This window comes from Hippopotamus amphibius, chromosome 8 (genome assembly GCF_030028045.1).
Source record: "Hippopotamus amphibius kiboko isolate mHipAmp2 chromosome 8, mHipAmp2.hap2, whole genome shotgun sequence".
Lineage (NCBI taxonomy): Eukaryota > Metazoa > Chordata > Mammalia > Artiodactyla > Hippopotamidae > Hippopotamus > Hippopotamus amphibius.
Window position 1 is genome coordinate 75,517,053 of NC_080193.1, and position 23,270 is coordinate 75,540,322.

Consider the following 23,270-nt stretch of genomic DNA (forward strand, 5'->3'; position numbering starts at 1 on the left):
GTCCATCATGCATGAATCAATCCAGAATATTACATAATCCATGTAAGCAGCAGCTCTCTGGTTTTTATTAAGTATGAATCTGGAACACTCATAGCTACTTCTTATTCCTTAGCATTGTTGTACAGATAACAAGAATATATGTTCTAGAGTGAGAAAATCTAAAATCAGACATAACTATAATATATGTAATCCTTTTGCATGGAGTATAACTAAGTTTTTTTCTTTCTTAACATTCTTAATTTTCAAAGAAAGGCTGATTTTAGTGTATTATTTTGCCCAAAGAGGTAGGAATTAATAACGTTTACCATGTTATCAAAATTGTTTATAGTGCCAGACCATTATACTTTGAAGGAAGCAGAATTGAAGATGGGGAGTTCATTGGGACTGTGTCCTGGAAAAGCACCAACTTCCTCTCAGGTAAAAGGAGATCACCCAACAAACCAAAACCAACCTTCCCACGAACAGAAGTTCTTAATTGTATAATCCATTCCTTAACTACTGCAGTAATACTGTTTTTCTTAAAAATTTTCTTTTCCTTAAGTGATACCTTTTATTTAGGAAAACATCCATATAATTCTCTGTGTTTAAATCAAAAATATTATGTCAAAGTATAAGGTTGTTTTTCTATGAAAATTTTGTGGTTTAAGGGGGATCTTTAAAGTTGAGTGGCCGCCAGTTTCAACCACCATATTTCATAAATTCTAAAATGCACCCTTTTTCTGCTACATTTTAACATCTTAAGATTAAGATGCATCTTACAATCAGTGGTATCCTGCAGCTGTAGCTGGTGCTGTGCTTGCTTTCTTAGTGGTACATAAAATAACAATCAGCAGCATTTTAGAGTCAATGAAATACAGTATACTGATTTTGAACTTAATTTCTCCCTGCAATAATACAATAGACTCACGGCAGCTTTTTCTTTATCAGTATTCATTTTCTGTATAAAATACTATCAGGTTGACCTTTGCCAAGAGCCCTGCTTGCTCAATAAACTTTAATTACAGTCCAAAAGCCATAATGATGTCCTTAATGTTGGGACTCGGTATCACCGTAAGCTGACCTCATATCAGGACCCCATGGCTCCTGGATCCCTGATGTGGAACTAATCCACTTTATTAGTTTCCCAACCACACCTTTAATTTGTTCTTTCCCAAACTCTAGCAGATAGTGGTACATGACAAGCTCATAGGAGAAAAAACATAAGTGAGGTTGAGTTAGAAAGGAAAAATAGGGCTCTAAGGAACTAAATTGACAAGAGATCAGATTTACATTTTTCCTGTGGGTTCCTGGGAGTTAAAGTATATGGGACCTCTGGACAGAAAATAAGATCACAAACTATTGACTCAGAAAAAACACAGTTAATGCTTATAGTTTATAGTAATTGCAGTGTATAGTAATCTTTTTGAGGAATGACTGAGAACAAGATGGAGATCATAGCAGAATAAATAAGATCGGTGACAGTTGTTTATTAGGAGGAAAAACATTAGTGATAAAGAATCTTACATTTCTACGTAGTCAAGATTATTGTTTAAACTGTAACTTTAAAATACCCAATGTAGACCTGTTTTTACATAATTTGAGATTTTTATTAAAGTTTTATGACCATTGGTTTTTCTTTTTTAGAAATAAATAACATATTTATAAAATTCTAAAATTCAAATTAACTTGCATTTATACCTCTATCTTGATGTTAGCTATTCCTGTTTTTCGCTTTGGGGAGTGATATTCAACCTGGGACAGAGATGGAGATCATAGTAGAAGAAACAATATCTGTGAGAGATGTAAGTAATTTTACTTTGTGGGGCTAGGGTCTGTGGGTGTTTGATATGGGGAGCAGTGGTAACCTGTGTTAGGATTTTGAGATCCTAAGGCTAGTGTTTACGTAATATCCTTTAAAGAATTGTGTGTACTCACTAAAAGAGTAGTTTAGGTTGCTCAAAATTTGGTGGGCCAAGCTGTGGTTTTAAAAATAAAGTTATTTTTTTTTCTTGTTTGACTACAAGTAATATATGTTTAAAATAGAAATTTGGGATATATAAAAATGGGTTAAAAGAAAACAATTAAAGCCCCTCATTGTCCCTTATTCCACTGATATTGACATTTTGGCATATTTACTTCTGGTGTTTTTACATTGTGTACACACATAATCTCACACACACAGGCATGAGTGTGTGTGTGATAAACAATTATGTTAATGTCACTGAGAACAGGGACTTTCACTATTGGAAAATGGAGAGACAGATAACATCAATGTGGTTAAGTAAAGCCTATACTCCTGAATTTTGTTCTGTTTTGTTTTAAATATCTATCTATCTACATTTATTTATTTATTTTGGCTGTGCCGGGACTTAGTTGCGGCACACGAGATCGTTGTGGCATGCGGACCTCTTAGTTGCTGCATGTAGACTCTTAATTGCGGCATGCGGATTTTTTTTTTTTTTTAATATTTGTTTATTGATTTGGCTATGTTGGGTCTTAGTTGCAGCACGCGGGATATTCATTGCAGCACGGGGGCTTTAGAATGCACAGGCTTATTTGCCCCGCAGCATGTGGGATCTAGTTCCCCGACCAGGGATCGAACCCTGGCCCCCTGCATTGGGAGTGTGGAGTCTGACCCACTGGACCACCAGGAAAATCCCTGTACTCCTGAATTTGAATTAGAATGAGTCAGAATGAACCTGATGTATTTTTTGGTTTAAAAAATTATTTTTCTAGCTCTGCCCCCTGAAACAGCTTATAGAAACAGTGATCAACCTGGTAGTAGGAAGCACCCCCGCACCCAGACTGTGGTCACTAAATACCAATTCCTAGAAGGAACTAGGGCTTCTCAGAGTAATGACTGATTCTGTATCTAAGTCAGAAAAGTATATGATGAGCCTGGAACATCTTACCAGGACAGAAAACAGTGTAGCTAGCCAAGACTTCTGGGATCAGCAAAGAGAGTCAGGAGCCAACCTGAAGATAAGAATTTGAACCTCAGTAGGAATAATAATGAAAATTGATTCACACATACATAAAATTCATGAGTTCATAATGATCCTGAAAAATATGCTGTTCATTGCTTATCTGTAGTGGTTGCTAGGAGACCATAAAGGAAGGAATCAAGCATTTATCTTTTTCTTTTGCAAACTATACCTCACACCAACCAAAAAGATAATGAGAAGGTTTTTTTAATAGATGTATCCCAGCTAATAAATTGAAGAAAGAATTTTAGACTATCACAGCTTTTCAACTCCTAATGAATTAATGGATCTAAGCAAGGATCCTGAAAAACTGCTAACAACCCCAAAAAAGCAACACCCAGACATTTAAAAACAATACCCATGCTCTTCTTGCCAAAAAAAAAAAAAACTGGACCTGTCTGCTCAAGCCTCTGGGTCTGAGTACCAGTTTATAAGAAGTACAGGAAACAGAGGAACCTGTTAAATGCACCACAGACCTGTAGTCAGCACAGCCCTGAAGTGGAAAATTCCTCCTCTTCAAGAGATCAATTGCAGGGTGAGGCAGCCTATAGGTTAAATGAGACTTAGGAGAAATAGCAGGTAGGTGCAGTGTATGGAATTTATATGGCCCTTGATTCAAACCAAAATAACTTTAGCAACCGTTTAAGAGAAAGTAGGGAAATGTGAACACTGACAGGATATTTGTTATTTAGGAATTCTTACTTTTTTCAGATATCATAATTATTTGAATTATTTTTTTTAAGAATCTTTATCTTTCGGGGATGAGTACTGAATATCAATAAGTGAAATGATACCTGGCATTTGCTTCAAAAGAATCTGGGGAGCAAGTCAGGGGAAGTGGGTGGGGATCCTGACAAACAAGACTGGCCACAGCAGGAGTTGAGACTGGCGATGGATACTTGGTTCATTTTACTGTCCTCTGCATGTGTTTACCATTTGCCATGATAAAATGTTTTTTAAATAAATATTTTTTTTACCCTTTTTTACATGCTGTAAATATTTTCCCAGTTTTTCATTTGCCTTTTAACTTTAATGGTTTTTTTTGTTTTGGGAGGTTTTTTAGCTTCAAAAAAAGGTTTATTATTGACTTACTGCCAGCATGAGATACTTATCATAGGAATTGGACATTAGAGTGTCCCTGATAGAATTTGGACTTGGGTTGAATGATTCTAAGGAGGGATAGCGGCTGATTTTGAATCGGATGCTATCAAGAATTGGGGCCAATTCAGTATCTTACTTATGTTTGTAAGTTGGAAGTGTGAAGAGAGACTAGAGATGTCATTGATGAAAAGGCAGCGGTTCCTCAGAAGAAAAAGTGGTTAGTCATTTTGTGCCTGGGATGTGGCCTTGGGTAACTTTAGTGTTTTTTCATCTCAAAGAATGGAAACCACAGAACTTGTGAAAGGTGCAACGTGTATGTCTTCCTTCTGTTCTGTCCTGAACCCACTGCAGGCAGAGGCATTCCCTGTATCCACCCACCCCTCTTCCCGAAGCTGAAACTGCTCTATCAAGGCTGTCAGTGGCCTCTACGCTGCTGTATCAATTGAGCAGGTCTCAGTCTTCATCTTACTTGCTCTTTCAGCAGCAGTGACATACTTGATGACTTTTGTCACTTGCTTCCAGGAGACTACAGCTCTTTTTCCTCTGACCTCTCAGGCCTACCTGTTCTCAGTCTTTGTTTCCTCTTCTCTCTGCCTTGTGAGCACCTCATGCTCAGTTCTCAGATGCCATACTCAGGTATCCAGCTACTCCTTGGTTATCTGGTTGTCATCCCACATTATAGCACACCCACAATGGAGCTCCTGATCTCTCTCAAACGCACTTTACTCACATTTCCCTATTCTGTTACGGTGGCTCCGTTCTCTGCTTGCTTAGGCCAAAAGCCTTGATATCATCTTTGATTCCTTTTTTTTTTTTTTTTGATTCTTTTCTTTCTTACTTCATAACCAGTTTTTCAGGAAATCATTTTCATTCTACCATCAGGATTTATCTTGGATCTGACCACACCTTCACTGTCATCACCCCTTCACCTCTCATCTGGATTATTCCAGCAGCTTCCTAACCAATCTCCTTCCTTCCAGCCTGGCACCTCCCAGGGTGTGTTCTTACAAAGAAGTGGAGTAATCCTTTAAAGTGTAAGATCAGTCAGTCTCCTGCACACAACCCTCCTCTGCTTTCCCATCTCACTCAGAGTGAGAGCAGTGCCCCAAGTGATCTTGCAAGGCCTTGTATGATCTGGCCCTTTGGTATCTTTTTTTAAAAAAAAAAAAAACTTCTATTACTTTCACCCGCTCTACTCCAGCCAAGTTGGTCTCTATGCTGTTCCTCAAACAGGCCTTTACACTGGCAGTTTCCTCTGTCTGGAACACAGTTAAGTTGAATGCTCTCAATTGCTTGTTTTCCTTAAATAAGGGGGGCCTTTGAAACTGCAGTTTTCTTTGAATATGGCTTTGGTCCCATTCCGTTTTAATATATTGTGTTCTCATTGTCATCATTTTCTAAACAATCTTTAATTCTAGAGTCTCTTTTATTTTTAATCGTACAATTGTGGATTTAGTCTTATTTTTTAAACCTGGAGGGGACTAAAAATCCCCCTTGGTCACCACCCTATTCTTTTCCCTTCCCCAAGTCACTGTTGTCATTGGATGATATAATTTTATCCACATCGGTAGAGCGTATCCTTCCATACCTTTGCCATGTGTGTACCAACGTGTGAGTATGTATGTACATGTAGAGGTAAGAGCTTGACTTGTATGGTTTCTTTTAAAATCATAAATTGGATCTTAGAATGTCGTTTCACTTAAAATATTTTAAAGATCTTTTAAGACCAGTAAATATAAATTTCTTTTACCCTTTTAATTGTTTTAAGACCTTTCATAGATTATTTAAATGTCGCCTGTTAATCCAGGGATGTCTGGATTGTTTCCCATTTTTCTCCTCATCTTAGCAGGGCAGCAGTGATCATCCTTAGTCCTGCTCCCTTCTGCTCTATTATAGTATGAATCAAATTTTACTTATTCCTTTGCCCTAAATTTATTTAAGAATGTTTTTCCCCTCAAGAAGTTGGGAGTTTTTAATGACCATTTTTGTTTTGTTTAAACGTCTTTTAATCATGTCTTGTTTACATGAGCTCACAGTGTGCACAGTTCTTCCCTCCTGAGTTGATGTGTGACCAGTTGTTTCTTGGATGATAAATAAAAGCTAATCTCCTTTTATAGGAGTCAGAGTTTATTCATCTTGAAATCAGCCTTATTAATCATATCTGGTCAAAAATACACTGTTAGCCCTCATAAGAAGAAAATCATACTGCAGACCTGAAAGTGGATGAACTTTTAGATAAGTCCTGGTCGAAAGAACATCTGCAACTATTCTTTCCCTGCTGAGTTGGCGTCACCTAGCCCTTAAGGAGCGCTTTCTTGATCACCTAACCGTGTATATCCTTATCTATTTGAGAATTATTAAATATAATCAGACTCAGACAGGCCTAGGGTCAAAAAAGGGTGTTTCTCACAATACTGTAACTCAGAACAACTAATGAACATAATTTTTTTTTTCTTACAGTGTCTAAAGATGATGCTGGAGAAATCTGGCCTATCAGGTAAGCTACAGACCATGATGGTGAAATAAGCTTATCCACATCCTTTACTTATAATACATTTTCTATAAACCTGTTGAAAACTTTTCAAACTTTTTTTTCTCCAGGGTTGTCAGTTATGCTTTACATTTCTATACATACATAATTCTCCAGGTTCTTGTTTGCAGGCTAAAAGAAAACTAGTTGCAGGTTAGCCTACTTCTAAGAAAAGAGAGCCTAGATAGGACCCAACAAAGGTACAAAAGAGATAAAGTTAAGATTTAGACCCTCTGGAATTTCCTAGATCTTTCGCTGAATTTTTTTTTTTTTTTTTGTCTCATTGATTCAGAATTTCAGTGCATTGTGTTTCATGTCAGTATTTTTGTATATAGATTAGGAAATGTAATATGAATGAAAAAATAAACCCAGGATATCCTGAAGTGGCTACGCAGGTGGAACCATGGGAGTGAGCTTGAGGAGGCACCATGCTGCTCCGTTAGAGTGGGTGCTCGCCATTCTCTCCACCAGAGTGGAAGCCTGGCCTCCGTTACCTGGCGGGGATGTTCACTTGCTCAGGTTCAAAGCTCTAGGAGCTTACGTGTGGTGTCTCATTTCATCTCGACAGCAGTCCTCCCTTGCGGGATCACCACCCGTTCCCATGTTACAGACGCTGAGAATGGTTAAACAGCTTACCCAGAGTTATACAGCAAGTAGCTAGGTCGCTCTGATTTCAGAACTCTGATTACTTTCTACCATGCTGTGCTGTGAAGTAGTAGTGTTCACTCTTAACTTATTGGTATTGGTTTGTTTTTTTAACAAACTTAGATTAAGTTAAAAATGCTACAAATCTTACTGCATTTAAAACTAGAAATAATGACAAAAGGGGGTCTGCAGAGACACTATTGGGATTCAAAACCTGTGGCCTGTGCAGGATAAATGTGAGATCTATGTTCAGTCCCTCGTCTGTTGCTTCTTTTGGTGGGGGCGGGGAGTTGACTGTTATAAAGCACGGCTAGTTTTGTAATAACCAGGATTTCTAGCTTTTGCTCCACTCAGCTCCCTCTCCTCAAAAACAGTTCTCTTCCCATCTCGTGAGGGTAGCAAGCACGCAGAAAAACTGAAACCTAATTATTAACATTCGTAAGTGTTCATTTATACCAACTTCATTAAAGTGCTATGCCGGAAGCACAATATTTTGTTAGATTAGCTGCTGATTGGATAGGAACAGTTTTGTTGTACATGTTATCAGTTGCTGAACAATGTTAGCAATTACTTTCAGCCAAGACAGTGAAATAAAACTCAATTTTGTGATTTTAGAAGGGATTCTGTGCTTATTTGTGTACGTCTGTCTATACTTAATGTGTGATGTAGGTGTGTGTGTCTACATGTCAATGATAAAGGTTTAAGTAGATATTGCATACAGTATCAAGTATTTTTATTTGCAAGTATACAATTCTTGGTGGAATAGAGAGAAAATTAACCAAGCTGGGGGCACCAACTTAATTTTTTTTCATGTTCTGGAAAAGATAATTTACTGTAAAAATTAGTTAATAATTATTAGGTCATATCCCATTTGATATTCATTTATCCAGAAGGTTCATTCCTGACAAACTCTTTTTTTTTTTTTAAGATTTTATTTTATTTTATCTTTTTTTTGCACACGGGCTTAGTTGCTCCGCGGCATGTGGGATCTTCCTGGAGCAGGGATCGAACCCGTGTCCTCTGCATTGGCAGGCGGATTTTTAACCACTGCGCCACCTAGGAAGCCCTGACAAACTCTTAAAACATAGTATTCTGAGTTTTTTTTCATCTGATTTTGATTCCTTCATAGGAGACACATGGCATTTACGAAAAATGGATTGGTGCTATGAAGCCGGGGAGCCTTTATGTGAAGAAGTAAGATTATTTCTATACATTTCGTTTGTAAAGCGATTGTTTATTTTGTATTTTCATAAGGATACCACCCTACTCATGTGAATAAATTCTAGAGAAAGCTTTACCTTTTTTTAGGATACAAAAATCCACATGTGGGTCTACTTTCACTTTTTCCTTATTGCAGTTTTTTCATAGAGTTAGAGGGAAAGTTTCAGCCAAGTGGGAACATATCTAACATCTGTACTGAGTCCTTTTTTGATTAGAGACTATGTCTCCAGTAGTAGTTCTTCATTAAGAGGCAGAGAACTACTGAGAACAAAAGACATTTATTTGAACCAGTGAAAGAATTTGAAGATACACTCTGAATTTTGAAACCTGAATATTTTAATCTCAGAGTTTCTCTGTAAGTTAATGATGGGAGAATTCATCTTATTAGCCAGTCGCATAGGCTGTGATTCAAACTGCATCTCTAAATCCAGCCCAGACTCTTAGGGTAGACTTCGGAGCAGTGTTATCACAGGATGGTTGGAATCTGGTTAATCTTCTTTCTTCTTTTTTTAAATTTTTATTGAAGAATAGTTGATTTACAGTGTTGTGTTAGTTTCAGGTGTACAGCACAGTGATTCAGTTAAATACATTCTATTTCAGATTCTTTTCCATTATAGGTTATTATAAGATATTAAGTATAGTTCCCTGTGCTATGCAGTAGGTCCTTGTTGGCTATCTATTTTATATAGAGTAGTGTGTATATGTTAATCCCAAACTCCTAATTTATCCCTCCCGCCCTTCCCCTTTGGTAACAGTAAGTTTGTTTTCTGTGTTTATGAGTCTATTTCTGTTTTGTAAATAAGTTCATTTGTATCATTTTTTTTAGATTCCACATGTAAGTGATATCATATGATATTTCTTTCTCTATCTGACTTACTTCACTTAGTATGATAATCTCTAGGTTCATCCATGTTGCTGCAAATGGCATTATTTCATTCTTTTTTTATAGCTGAGTAATATTCCATTGTATATATACACCACATCTTTATCTATTCATCTGTCCGTGGACATTTATAGTGCCACTGTGAACACTGGGGTGCCTGTATGTTTTCAAATTAGAGTTTTCTCCAGATATATGCCCAGGATTGGGACGTCTGGATCATATGGTAACTCTATTTTTAGTTTTTTAAGGAACCTCCATAGTGTTCTCCATAGTGGCTGCAGCAATTTGCATCCCTACCAGTAGGGTAGGAGGGTTCTGTTTTCTCCACGCCTTCTCCAGCATTTATTATTGTAGGCTTTTTGATGATGGCCATTCTTACTGGTGTGACGTGATACCTCATTACAGTTTTGACTTGCATTTCTCTGATAATTAGTGATGTTGAGCATCTTTTCATGTTGGTTAATCTGATTGTTGCTCCAAGTAGCATCAAATCCACAGTCCAAATCCATGGCCTTAGAAGTAGACCCCAGAATAACTCTTTGTGAGAAAGCTTAGACAATTCCCAATCTTTATCTGCCTGCTTTCTGTTCAGTGAGACACTGGCATTGAACATCAGCAGAGGTTGATTTAAAGCAGGGCCTTCCAGGGAACAATCCTTGCTATGTAACAGTCAGGGATAATACAGAAAGGCCCTCTTGAGTCCTGGCCAGGAATTTGACTGCCTAGAGTAAGAAGTGGACCTTAAAGAATCTTCAGGACATGCAGTTTGGATGTCAAAAGAGTATATCTAGTCAAATGGTTTCTTCATTTTTTCTTATTAATTCCCAAATCAGTATCAAACAGTTCATCTAAAAGCAAACTCATTACCCTCAGAACTGGCTCTGCTTCCCAGATTTGCTGTTTGTCTTTCCCATCCTGATCCTTTTCAGCCTGAAATGTGGCTTACATTACTTACCCAAAATCCTTCATATTTGATCTCAGCCTTCAAAGGCCTGTCTGTTTTTCCACTCCTTCTTGACCATTCCCACTACTGGCCTCCTGGTTCAAGCCCTGCTTTGGTTTGGTTTGGTTTGGTTTTTTGCCTCTTACCTAAGTTTCTACAACTGGCTTCCCCACTTCAGTATGTCACAGGTGTGGCAGCTTAGATAGCTCTTTAAAAACCCCCTTTACAGAAATCTTGAGTGGTTTTTTTAAAGCAACTGAAAACTGCTTTTTTTCTATTCCACATCCCTTTGACCTGTGACCACCTTTCCAACCCAGTTTTCTTTCCTGTCACTCTCCAGTGGTTACCTCCCATTCTAATTAATCTAGTCTCTTAGCTCCTCCCCAAAACAAGTCATACTAACTCTTGACTTAACCTTGACTTTCCTGTGTTCTTCTTTCCTTGAGAAATTCCTTCTTGTTTCCTCTGGCTTTTCCAAATACAGCCCATCTTTTAGGCTTAACTAAAATTTTATCATATGTAAATTAGTCTGTCATTTCTCATCTCATCCATCTCTCTTCCTTCAATCCTTTTTTTTAAAATTTACTTATTTTTAGGCTGCATTGCGTCTTTGTTGTATGTGGGCTTTCTCTAGTTGCGGCAAGCGGGGGCTATTCTTCATTGCAGTGCACAGGCTTCTCATTGTGGTGGCTTCTCTTGTTGCGGAGCACAGGCTCTAGGTGCGTGGGCTTCAGTAGTTGTGGCACATGGGCTCAGTAGCTGTGGCTTGCAGGCTCTAGAGTGCAGACTCAGTAGTTGTGGCGCACGGGCTTAGTTGCTCCACAGCATGTGGGAATCTTCCCGGACCACGGATCAAACCTGTGTCCCCTGCATCGGCAGGCGGATTCTTAACCACTGCGTCACCAGGGACATCCTCTTCCTTCAGTCTTTTATAGTTCATAATTATACAGTTTTAATACATAATGATATACTGTCTTATAGTCTTAGCTTATTTCCATCTGTTCGATATCTGCTTCGTTATTCATTTACTTCTTTCTTGAAAGGGTAATAAGAGGCATAAGGTTTTTTAAAAAAGATTGAATGGTCTCTTTCAGAAGTCATAAGTGACAAAAAAGACTTTCACTTTCTATATCCCCAGGATGCAACACTGAAAGAGCTTATGATCTGTTCTGGAGATACTTTGCTTTTAATTGAAGGAAAACTTCCTCCTCTGGTAAGATTTTGCTCCTCAATAGACATTTTGTAAATAACAGTTACTATTTTATGATTACAAAGATGATATGTTCTCATTGTGTGAAACTGGGGAAATACGATCATAAAGAGCATAGAGTACTTACCCTAAATCCTACCAATCAGCTACCATATTTTACATCTTTATATATCTTCTTCCTATAAAATCAATTGTATGTACACTTTTATTTCCTACTTTATATATTTAATTTTTTAGCCTGACCATAAAATCCAGAAACAATCATTATATCCAATATGACTTACCACAATTTAATTCACCTGTATCCCTGTTATTCAGAGCTTAGCTTGTTTTAAATTTTTTGTTCTTATAAATAGTAATAAAGATAAATCCTTCTTAAGAGAATTCTAAAGATGGAATTAACAAGCCAAATTGTTTTCCCAAGGAGTCGTACCAAGTTTACAGTCCTAGTGTGGGTCTGTGAGAGGGCTCACACCACTGCTTTTCCATAGACACTGCATATCACCACTTGGAAAAGCCATTATTTATTAGTTCTTTTTTTTCTTTTTTAATGTGGACACGTGTAAAGGTGAAAACAAGAAAATGACCCAAAATTCCAGCACTCAGATAATCATTTGCTTATGATTAGAAAATTCAGACAGTGTAGAAGCCTATAAAATGATAAACAGAATTTTCTCCCATATCTTTCTCTCCAGAAAGAGCCACAATTAACTTACTTTTCCTTGTGTATCCTTCCAAGAAAAAAATTTCACCTGTTCGTATGCTGAGTGTAATATGTGCATATCCTTTGCAAAGTTTACATAAAGGAGGTCATATTCTATGCACTGCTTTGTACCTTTTGTTTTTTGTTTGTTTTTATTCCTTTAAATATCTTGAGGATCTGTTCACATCAGCACCTACAGACCTACCTTATTCTTTTTCATGACTTCATAGAATTCTATTGTATTTTATTCCATGCTCTTTAAAGTTAATGTTTGAATTAATAATATTCACGATACAAAATTCAAAGTGTATAAAAAGCTGGGACAGGAAAAGTAAGTATCCCCCATCCCTCCTGTTCCCCCAGCCACTCGGGGTCCTCCCTCCATAGGCAGCCAGCTTTCTTTCTCCTTCCAGAGGCAAGTGCTTTTTAATGTACACATACACATGTATGTATGTGTATATACATAGCATATATGTACACATACATATGTATATGCATATTTTTATTTACACAGATGATTCGAAGCTTGACACCCTACTCTGCAGCTAACTTTTTTGATTAATGTTTTATCCCTATATATGTGCCCTATCAGTACCCATAAAGTTATCTCATTCTATTCGATATATATGGAGGTACCATAATTATTTAACCAGTCTCTTTTCAAAAGAATATTGTTGATACAAATAACAAATAACACTGCCAAAAATATCATTTGCCATTTTGCACATATGTATCTACAGGATAAATTCCTAGATCTGAAATTGCTTTCTCAAAGATTATGGCCTACCGAAATATAACCAATCTTTCTAAAGAAGGACCTTGAGGTTGTCTCATGGTTTTTGCTACCATAAACAATTTGCAGTGAATATCTTTGTATGCATGGGCTAGTTTATCAGAAGGTAAAATCCTAACCATGGAATGGCTGGGTCAGAGGGCTTAGGCATTTTAAGTTTTGACAGCACCAAATTACTCTCCAGAAACTTTGCAGCAATTTATACTCCTAGCACCAATTTATGAGAGTTTAGGTTTACTTATGTTTTCACCAACATAAAATATTGTTAGACTTACTGGGTTTTGACAGTCAGGTGAAAAAAAATGGAGTTTCTTGCTCTGATTTACATTTATTTACTGCATGAAAGTTGAGTGTTAATCTTTACCAATTTGATAAACAAAATATTCTCACTTTAATATACATTTCTTGAAATATATATTTAAAATACTTTACTTTTTTTTTTTACATTCTCATATTCTGTTGGAAATTGAGCACTATAATAGCAACTGATCTTTTATTTAGTAAATCTGTTCCAGTTCTTTACTAACTCAAAAAGGGGTGGGGAAGAACCAGTTAAATTAGTAAAACTGAAATTACAGAATGTGTTTAAGGAAATGGGTTTAGTTCACGTAGTTGGTATATAGGAATGCACCATAGATCAGTAGGTTGTTGCTTTTCTATAAAGTTCCTTTAGAAACTTCTATAAATAAAAACTGCATGTAACTTGTGCATTATGCTATGGTGTTCTTACAATGCCTGAAAATATTTATATAGTTTATTCTGTCAAATGTTTTGTTAGTTTGTTTATACTTTTCACTTATTGTAGCCACTAAGATACAAAACATTGGTCCCAGTCATCCCAAAGACTGATTTTTATGATTTTAAACCTGTGATTGTAAAAACAGTAAACAAGTATAATATATGGCAGTTAATACATACATCTTAAGGGAAAATAAATTCAGGAACATTTTCTGTATCAAGATGTTTCTTTCTGGGAATTCCCTGGCGGTCCAGTGGTTAGAACTTCATGCTTTCACTACCGAGGGCCCGGGTTTGGGCCCTGGTCAGGGAACTAAGATCCCACAAGCTGCACAGCACGGCCGAGAAAAAGTTTCTTTCTGTGGAAGTGGAAGTTAACTTAATCTGTGAGCATCACAGCAGTTGGAAATCTCCATTCCTCAGGGTTTCCTGAAGGTGCCCATCTGGTGGTACCAGCCACGGGGCCCCTTCCATCACTGGAAGAGTCATCAGGAGCAGACAAACGGTATCTTTCCTCAAGGCGGGGTCTGGAGAGCCGATTCCACCCAAGGTGAGAACACAACAGAATTACACCAGCCAATGTGTCATAAAGAAAAGTAAAATGATTGCTTCTGCTCTGAGAGGCAACTGAAATATGTAGTTTTTTAAATATAAGGTTGAAAATCAAAATCTATTTATTCCATAATTCATAGTATAATAATAATACCATCCTATTTTATACAGTGGTTTTTAACCTCTATAAAATACCATCTTTTTTTTTTTGGCTTTATCTTTCATTTGCCATCTGTTATTTTTATTATCTTTATTATTATAGTAATATATTACCTTTTTCAAGGAATTGTTATACAGTATCATTTTTCAGGCACCTCATGGCAGTAGGAATAGCAGCCCCGCTTATTGTAACAGACCAGGACATTGAAGTTGCAGTCACTTCCAGTGACTTCACTGCAGCCCCGAGGGGCAGAGAGGCAAGGCTGGGGTCCTGTGCAGCTCCTGTTCTTTCTGCTGCCACCACCCAGGAGCTCCTTCAAGGGCATTCCAACTCATCGACTTCTGAGAAGACTCAGACAGTGTATAAACATTACTGTTTCAGTCTAAGTTTCTCCTCCACAGGCAAAATTCAGCACACAAGTCATAATGGGCAAAGGCAGGGAGTTTGAACTGCCATTGTAAAAAGTGGGTTTCCACTTCATTACAAAGAAGATACAAGTTAATCTCCTTTGTAACTGTAGATAAAGAGAATATATTTTTGGTAGGAGCAACTTTTTATATTTTTTTCCTTTTATGCTGCTTAATTATTTTGCTTTTTTAATGCCTTGAACTATTATATACTTATGTTTCTTTTTATCTTTTAAAATTCAGTACAGAAATTGACATAAATGATCTTACTTTTTGAAGTTAGGATTATATGTATAGAACAATAAAATAGTTCGTGTTGAATTAGCTGTGAAATTGGCATTGTCATTTTTTGTTTGAGTAATATTAGACATGTTAATTCTAAAAATGATTTTGTGATAGAATAATAATTACAACTTAAAAAGCATTGTGTTTCTCTGTGAAAATAAAGAAAAAAGTTCATTTTTTGGGTAGTCCTTCTGTATCACAACATATGGCAAGTATTTTTATTTCTGAGAGTTTCCTAAAAGTGTCTTTCAGCTAGTACCAGCTTACAGGGTCCTTAAGACATAAGAAGAACCACTCATGAAAAGAGCTTTTTTTACTTAATTTACTTATAATTAATTTCTTATTATGTATTAGCAGTGTGCCCAGCAATAAGCAAAGACATTTAACTAAAGCAAAAATGAGTAAAATCACTGATTTCAAATTTAGTTACCAACTTTTATATCCAGAGTTTTAGATGAGAGAGCATTTTGTTTTACCCTTTTTTAAAACAAATGTAGAAAGGCCCCCTTATTGCCAGGGATTCTTTCAGTCAGTAAACGTTTATTGGGCATTTACTATGTGGCACCCACCATTCCTAGCACTGGAGAGACAAACAAGATAGATGACCTGTTCTCTCTTGAAAATCATATTCTGTAGGGGAGACACATTAGGTTAAAAAATATATATATGTGTGTGTGTATATATATGTAAAAAATACATGTATACACACACATAAGAAAACAGACAAAAGAGTACCCAGTTGGGACAAGGGTTATGAGAGAGAAACAGGTTACATAAAAGATGAGAGCAGGGCAGAGTATCCTGCCAGTAGAGTTCTCTTTGAGGAAGGAGAGGGTGTGGGAAAGAGCATTCCAGGTAGACAGCACAAGTGTACAATTCCTCAAACCCATTCTAGTGAGAGGACATGGTGTTGTGCCCACACCATGCTGCCCCTCTGCCCATCTACCAGGCACCGCTTCCTCCCCATGAAGCCCTGAGGGCTGACTCGAGGAACTCAGATTCCAAGTTCCTTGGATGGAATTGTACTAAATCTGTTTGCAGTATCAAAATGTGGCCTGTATTGCAGAAATAAAGAACTAAGTATGTGTAAAGCTCCTGTCACACATCTTGCTGTGTCCTTTGTAGGTGCTCCCAGTGACACACATGCAGAAGTTTCCCTCCACTACTTGGGAGACATTGAAATCTCAGAAGATGCCACCTTGGGGGAGCTGAAGTCTCAGGTCAGCCTTCCTCCTGCAGCGTACCTTAGTGGTGATCTGGCTGCTTCCAGTGAGATATTAATATATTCTTCTATTTCCTTTTCCCTCAATTACAGTCTGTTCTGATATGGCATGTGTTATATGCCATGTTCAGTGGTGAGTACCCAACAGGCCACACACACATATTGCTCAGAGAGCTCCCTTGGTTTGTTTCTGCCAGTTGCCTGTGGCTTTCATTTATCCCCACTCTGACAGGCATGCTGTGCTTTCATTTGAAATCTCCTCAGTGACTTGCAGCTTATGTTCATTTTGATTTTTTAGGGAAACATTTGTTGGAACATTTGTAAAGCATTCATTTTACTCCTTTATTTACATTGTTTTTGTGTCGTTGTGATTCATGTGTTAAGTGTTGTTAGTAAAGCTGTGTTGTCAGTTGCCCAGGAGGTCAGAATATCCGCTTTATGTTAGGATGTTAAACTAGGTATTGTATTGTTTTCTTGGACGTTAATACTCACAGTGTTTTACCCAAGTGGAAAGGCTGGGTTGAATACAACACAGAATACTTAAGAAACATCTTATTCTTGTTGGACTAAAATGAACATCCCTTCTTGCTCTTAAAAGAAGAAGCGTAGGGGCATATAAGGTGAGTGTCAGTCATTGATTGACTTCTCCTGTGTGTCCTCAATGTATGAAATACCTTCCTCAAAAAGAAAAAAATGGTCTTACTGTCATCAGAACAAACAGGAAGAGACTTTTTTTTTAATGTTGGCTTAAAAGATACAAAATTGCTGTTTCTAGATGTAAAATGGATGAATATTGGCCATTTTATGTACTACAACCTAAGTATATAAATAGTTATCCACCCCTACAGAATTAGTACAGCGGTTTGGGCCTAGCAGTTGGATCCAGAGGTTCTAAAATATTTCAAAATTAAAAGTTACTTCCAGGGCAGAGCAAACATTGTTGAATTATATTAGCACAGATGGAAGTTAAAAGATGACTCCTTGCTTTTATTAGAGTAGTTTCTGCTCTTGAGTTATAGTCACATAGAAATTAATTTTAAAGTTTCATTTTCTAAAACACTATCATTGAAAAGTAGCTTTTGGCTCAGATTCAGAAACAGAAAAGTCACTTATCTCTCAAGCTGATTTCAGTAGAGAGGAATACAAAAATTACTCGGATTAATTTCATTTGAAAGATATTCCTGTGGCTTTTTTGGTAGATATTATCATTACTTGAGATACTCTTTCCCTCAGATGTCATTGTGTAGCGCTTCATTTTTTTCCTAAAGCAGTCTATTTTTAAGAGTGCTTTTTCAGATGTCTGTTTCTTTTCTAGGCCATGACCTTGCCCTCCTTCTCGGAGTTTTCCATCCCATCCCCAGCCTTCCTTAGAGCCTGGACAGTGGAAAGTAAGCGCCCCAGCAGGCTCTTACGAGTCCACCAGCAGCAGCTCAAGTAGGTTTCTCAGTGAACACTCCCTAACAGCCCATTCCAGGTCATTCCATATATGTCGGGTGGACAACACTTTTTATCATAAATTAAACTCTCAGGCAACTTCAGTTTTTCGTATTAAGTATAAATGTAGTTTCATCTGTTTTTACTATGGTCCAGAGACCGTGAACAAAATTCTGAGTGTTTTCTTCCCCCAGCTTTATTGAGATATAATTGGCATATAACATTGTATAAGTTTAAGGTATACAACCTATTGATTTGATAGACATATATTGCAAAATGATTACCATTACACCATAGTGTTAGCTAATAACCTCCATCACATCATATAATCACCATTTCTTTTTTGTGAGAACATTTAAGATCTACTCTCTTATTAGCAACTTTTAAGTATATAATACAGTGTTATAAGATGAATACATTCTGGGGATGTCATGTACAGCATGTTGATTATAGTTTATAACTGGAAGTCTGTACCCTTTGACCAATATCTCCCCTTTTCAGCCAGTCCCAGCCCCTGGTAACCAACATTCTAGTCCCTGTTTCTATTAGTTCAGCTTTTTTAGATTCCACATATAAGTGATATCATACAGCAGTTTCTTACCTCACTTAACATAATGCCCTCAGGGTCCATCCGCGTTGTCTTAAACAACAGGATGTCCTTTCTTATGACTGAATGATGTTCCTTTGTGCGTTTGTGAGTGCATGTACGTGTACATACACACACCACCTCCTTATCCATTCATTGGTTAACAGACGCTAGGTTTTCCATATCTTGCCTACTGTGCACAATCCTGCAGTGCGCACAGGAGTGCAGATAATCTCTCCAAGACCCTGTTTCATGTCCTTTGGTGAGGTACCTGGAAGTGGAATTGCTGGATCATATGTTCTATTTTTAATTTTTTTTAAGAACTTTTATTGAGATGAGTTAACAGACAATAAACGGCATGTATTTAGAGTGTACAATTTGGTCTATTTTTAAGTTTTTGAGGACCCTCCATACAGTTTTTCCATAGTGACTGAACCAATTTACATTCCCACCAGCATTGAACAGGGTTCCCTTTCCTCCACATCCTCACCAAAACTTGTTATCTCTTGTCTTTTTGACAATAAGCATTCTAACAGGTGTGAGATGATATCTCATTGTGGTTTTGATTTGCATTTCCCTGATGATTAATGATGTTGGGTACCTTTTCATGTATCTGTTGGCCATTAGTATGTCTTCTTTAAAAAAAAAAGTCTATGTCCTCTGCCATTTTTAAATCAGATTGTTTGCTTTTTTGCTATTGAATTGTACGAGTTCTCTATATACTTTGAATATTAACCCCCTGAAAGCAGATACTTTCTCCTGCTTCATAGGCTGCCTTTTCATTTTGTTGATGGTTTCTTTTGCTGTGCAGAAGCTTTTTATTTTGATGTAGTCCCACTTGTTTACTTTTGCTTTTATTGCCTTTGCTTTTGCTGTCAAATCCAAAAAATCATTGCCAAGCCTGATGTCAAGGAGCTTACTCCCTTGTTTTCTTCTAGGAGTTTTACAACTTCAGGTCTTAAGTTCAAATCTTTTAATTGATTTTAAGTTGACATTTGCATAAGGTGTAAGGTAAGGGTCTAGTTTCATCTTTTGCATGAGACTGTCTAGTTCCCCCCAACACCATTTATTGAAGAGACTGTCTCTTCCCCATGGTGTGTTCTTGGCTCCTATATCGTAAAGTAATTGACCATATGTGCATGCATTTATTTCTGGGCTCGGCTCTCTGTTGTGCTTTTTTTCTTTTTTTGGCTGTGCTGTGTGCCATGCGGGATTTTAGTTCCCTGACCAGGGATTAAACCCACGTCCCCTGCAGTGGAAGTGAGGAGTCTTAACCACTGGACCACCAGGGAAGTCCCTCTGTTGTGTTCCATTGATGTATCTGTCCGTGTTTATGCCAATACTATACTGTTTTGATTACTATAACTTTATAGTGTAGCTTGAAATCAGGGAGCACAATGCCATCAGTTTTGTTCTTCTTTCTTAAGAAAAGATTGCTTTGGCTATTCGAAGTCTTTTATGGATCTATACAAATTTTAGAACTGTTTTTTCTATTTCTAATTGAAATATGCTATTGAAATTTTGATAGGGATTGCACTGAACTTGTAGATTATTTTAGGTAGTATGAGCATTTTAACAATATTCTCCCAATCCATGACCATAGAATATCTTTCCATTTATTTATATCTTCAGTTTCTTTCATCAGTGTCTTATAGTTTTCAGTATACAGATCTTTCACCTCCTTGGTTAAATTTATTCCTAAATATTTTATTCTTTTTGATGCTGTTAGAAATGGGATTGTTTTCTTAATTTCTCTTTCTGATAATTTACTCTGGTATGTAAAATGCAGCTGCTTTTTGTATATTGATTTTGTATCCCACAACTTTACTGAATTCATTTATTAAACAGATTTTTGGTGGAGTCTAGAGTGTTCTATAAATATCATGTCATCTGCAAATAGAGAAAAAAACTTTACTTCTTCCTTTCCAATCTGGATGCCTTTTATTTCTTTCTGTCTACTTGTGCTGTGGCTAGCACTTCCATAAAATGTGTTGCATATGGGTGGCAAGAGTGGGCATCCTTGTCTTGTTCCTGATCTCAGAGGAAAAGCTTTCAGCTTTTCACCACTGAGTATGATACTTGGTAGGGGCTTGTCATATACGGCCTTTATTTTATTGAGGTACATTCCCTCTATATCTAATCTGTTGAGAATTTTTAATGTGAAAGAATGTTTAATTTCGTCAAATGCTTTTTCTGCATTTGTTGAGATGATCATATGATTTTCTTCCTTCATTCTGTTAACATGGTTGTATCACACCAAATGATTTGCAAATGTTGAACCATCTTTGCATCCCTTGCATAAATCCCCCTTGATCATGGTGTATGATCCTTTTAATGTGCTGTTGAACTTGGTTTGCTAATATTTCTTTGAGGATTTTTGCATTTATGTTCATCAGGGATCCTGGTCTTTAATTTTCTTTTCTTGTAATGTCCTTGTCTGGTTTTGATATCAAGGTAATGCTGGCCTCATAAAATGAGTTTGGAAGTGTTCCCTCCTTTTTGTTGTTGTTGTTTTTGTGTGTTTTGTGTGTTGTTGTGTTGTATTGGTTTTTTTTTTTTTTTTTGGTTTTTTTTTTTTTGGAAGAGTTTGGGAAGGATTGGTGTTAATTCCTGTTTGGTAGAATTCATCAGTGAAACCATCTGGTCCTCAACTGTTTTTATTAGGAGGTTTCTGATTACTGATTCAATCTACTTACTAAAAATTGGTCCATTCAGATTTTCTGTTTATGATTCAGTCTTGGTAGGTTGTATGTTTCTAGAAATTTATCCATTTCTTCTAGGTTGTCCAATTTTTTGTTCATTGTAGCCTCTTAAATTTTGAGTATTCTTACATGGTATAATATTTCACTTAAGAATACTTGAAATTGGTAAAAAAAAAATAAGATTTTAACTATTTAAGTGACATGTCATTCAATATTATTTTGTTTCACTTGTTATCAGGGAATATAAATTGGGAAAGAGAACTGAGATCTGCTTAGAACCCCTTCAGAAAGAAGAAAACTTGGGGTAAGACGTCCTACCACACATACAAAATTATATACGTCTGATCACAATGGATAGTTTCTTTACTATTGATTAAGTTGTTAAATTTTTTAAGTGTTTTTTTCACTGCTTCTAAGGAGTCTGGCAACTTAAAACAGGTTGTGTTCTAGAAATGTGTTTGTATGTCTGGTGTCTAGATCTTAGAACTCATTTTTCCATAAAACCAGTGAGAATTAATTTTTCAGCAAGTCCCGATGCATGTTGAACCTATAAGGATCTTGAAGTATAAGCAAGATGCTCCTCCCCAGCTCTTATCAACGCCTGCAGTCAGTCCATCGTCAAACTGATTGATAGTAGCACCCGACACACTGCCCTTTGTCCTGCCGTTTTTATCCTAATATCACCTGACATATACTTATTGAATTATCAATTATTATCTGTCTCCCGCTACTAGAATGTGAGCTTTGTGAGAGCAAGCACTTTGTTTCTTAGTCACTGCTGCATCCCCAATACCTAGGACAGTGCCTTTGTCGTTGTCAGTGATTATTTATTGAATACAGAAGCACCCCAAAGTTGTCCACGTTCAAACCTACCTATTCTTTTTTTCATTATAGGACATTCTTTTATAAGACATTCTTGTCAGTAACACCAAATATTAAGATTCCTTCTATGTGATGTGACATGATAATTCTTGTTGCCCACCTGTTGTGTAACAACTCTGCTCTTTCAACCATGTCTGACCTTCATTTAATCCCACTGTTTTATAAAAATACATTCTTAATGCAAATTGCAATACTAGGAGTAGTTTCCTGGAGGGGACTTTCTGGATCAAATGGTATGGACATTTTAAACCTCTTAAATTGTTAAATTCCTTTCCAGGTAAGTTATACCAATTTATGTTCCCACAAGCAATATTTCTAAGTATTTATTTCACCTCACCATCAAACCATCATTGAATGTTGTCATTGTTTAAATGCTTAATAAATTGATAAATGAAAAATGGTTATTGTCTCATTTGCTTCAATGCTTTGATTGCTAGTAAGATTAGGGCATTTGTTCAAAGACTTGTAAGCTGTTTGTATTTTGTGAGTGTGTGAATTGTTTCATATATTTTACCTGTTTTTAAGGGGATCTTAGAAAAAAGTCCAAATTGTGTGAGCTCTTTGTATAATACAGAATGTTATATTACACAATATACATTGACCCTGTCATATTTGTCGTGAGCAGTGTCCTTTTGAAGACCACACAGTGGACTCACTTAGACCCCCTTCCCCGTCTGCGCTTCTGCCCTTGACTCACCTCCAGAGCGCTCCTGCCCTCCCTCAGTGAGGACCGTGGCTCCTCATGGTTTTCACCCATGAGCCTCTGTCACCTCCTTGGCAACTCCTGTGTCTACACTGACCGCCCTTTGTACGCTCTGGGACCTCAGCTCACTGACTCCAACAACACCTACACCCTCTCAAAATTTCCTTCTTGACCACAGTGCCCCGCTTTAGTCCAGTCTCCTAATTCACCAGGCCATCACTCTCCCGGTGTTGCCTATTTCCTCCAGTTGCATTACCCTTTCTTTTGATAAAGACATCAATATGATAGAAATACAGCATTAAAATAGTTCATCTCACCATCCTTAAAGTTTTCATTTCTCCTGTCTACCTTCCAATTCTTATCTGTAGTTTTTATTCCACGTCCTATCTAAAACAATTTCCATACATCTGAATTTCTCTCTTGACCTTTCTGAATGTTTCTCTTCTTTCTCTTCCGTCAAGGACCTCTTATCTGTGCTCTTCTGCAAAGGTTTCCTTTGCTCTTAAAACCACACCCATCATCTCTCTCTTCCCAACTTAAGCCCTCAATTGCTTCTCCCTGGCTGTTCTGCCAGCTTCACAGCTTCTGGTTCTGACATCAGCATTTC

The 23,270-nt window shown here is 37.0% G+C and overlaps 1 protein-coding gene across 9 annotated transcripts in view; it reads left to right on the forward strand.

Annotated features, from left to right (window-relative positions):
* Nucleotides 1–23,270, forward strand: part of USP40 (ubiquitin specific peptidase 40) — an 85,449-nt gene that overhangs the window by 54,153 nt on the left and 8,026 nt on the right. For 6 of the 9 annotated variants that reach the window (XM_057745171.1, XM_057745172.1, XM_057745173.1 and 3 more), the window contains 9 exons: nt 329–417; nt 1,695–1,781; nt 6,525–6,561; nt 8,369–8,433; nt 11,425–11,499; nt 14,154–14,280; nt 16,260–16,354; nt 17,672–17,790; nt 21,317–21,382. In XM_057745171.1, the coding sequence (XP_057601154.1) occupies nt 329–417; nt 1,695–1,781; nt 6,525–6,561; nt 8,369–8,433; nt 11,425–11,499; nt 14,154–14,280; nt 16,260–16,354; nt 17,672–17,790; nt 21,317–21,382 (760 nt within the window). The other 3 variants (XR_009055071.1, XM_057745177.1, XM_057745178.1) reach the window with 3 other exon arrangements.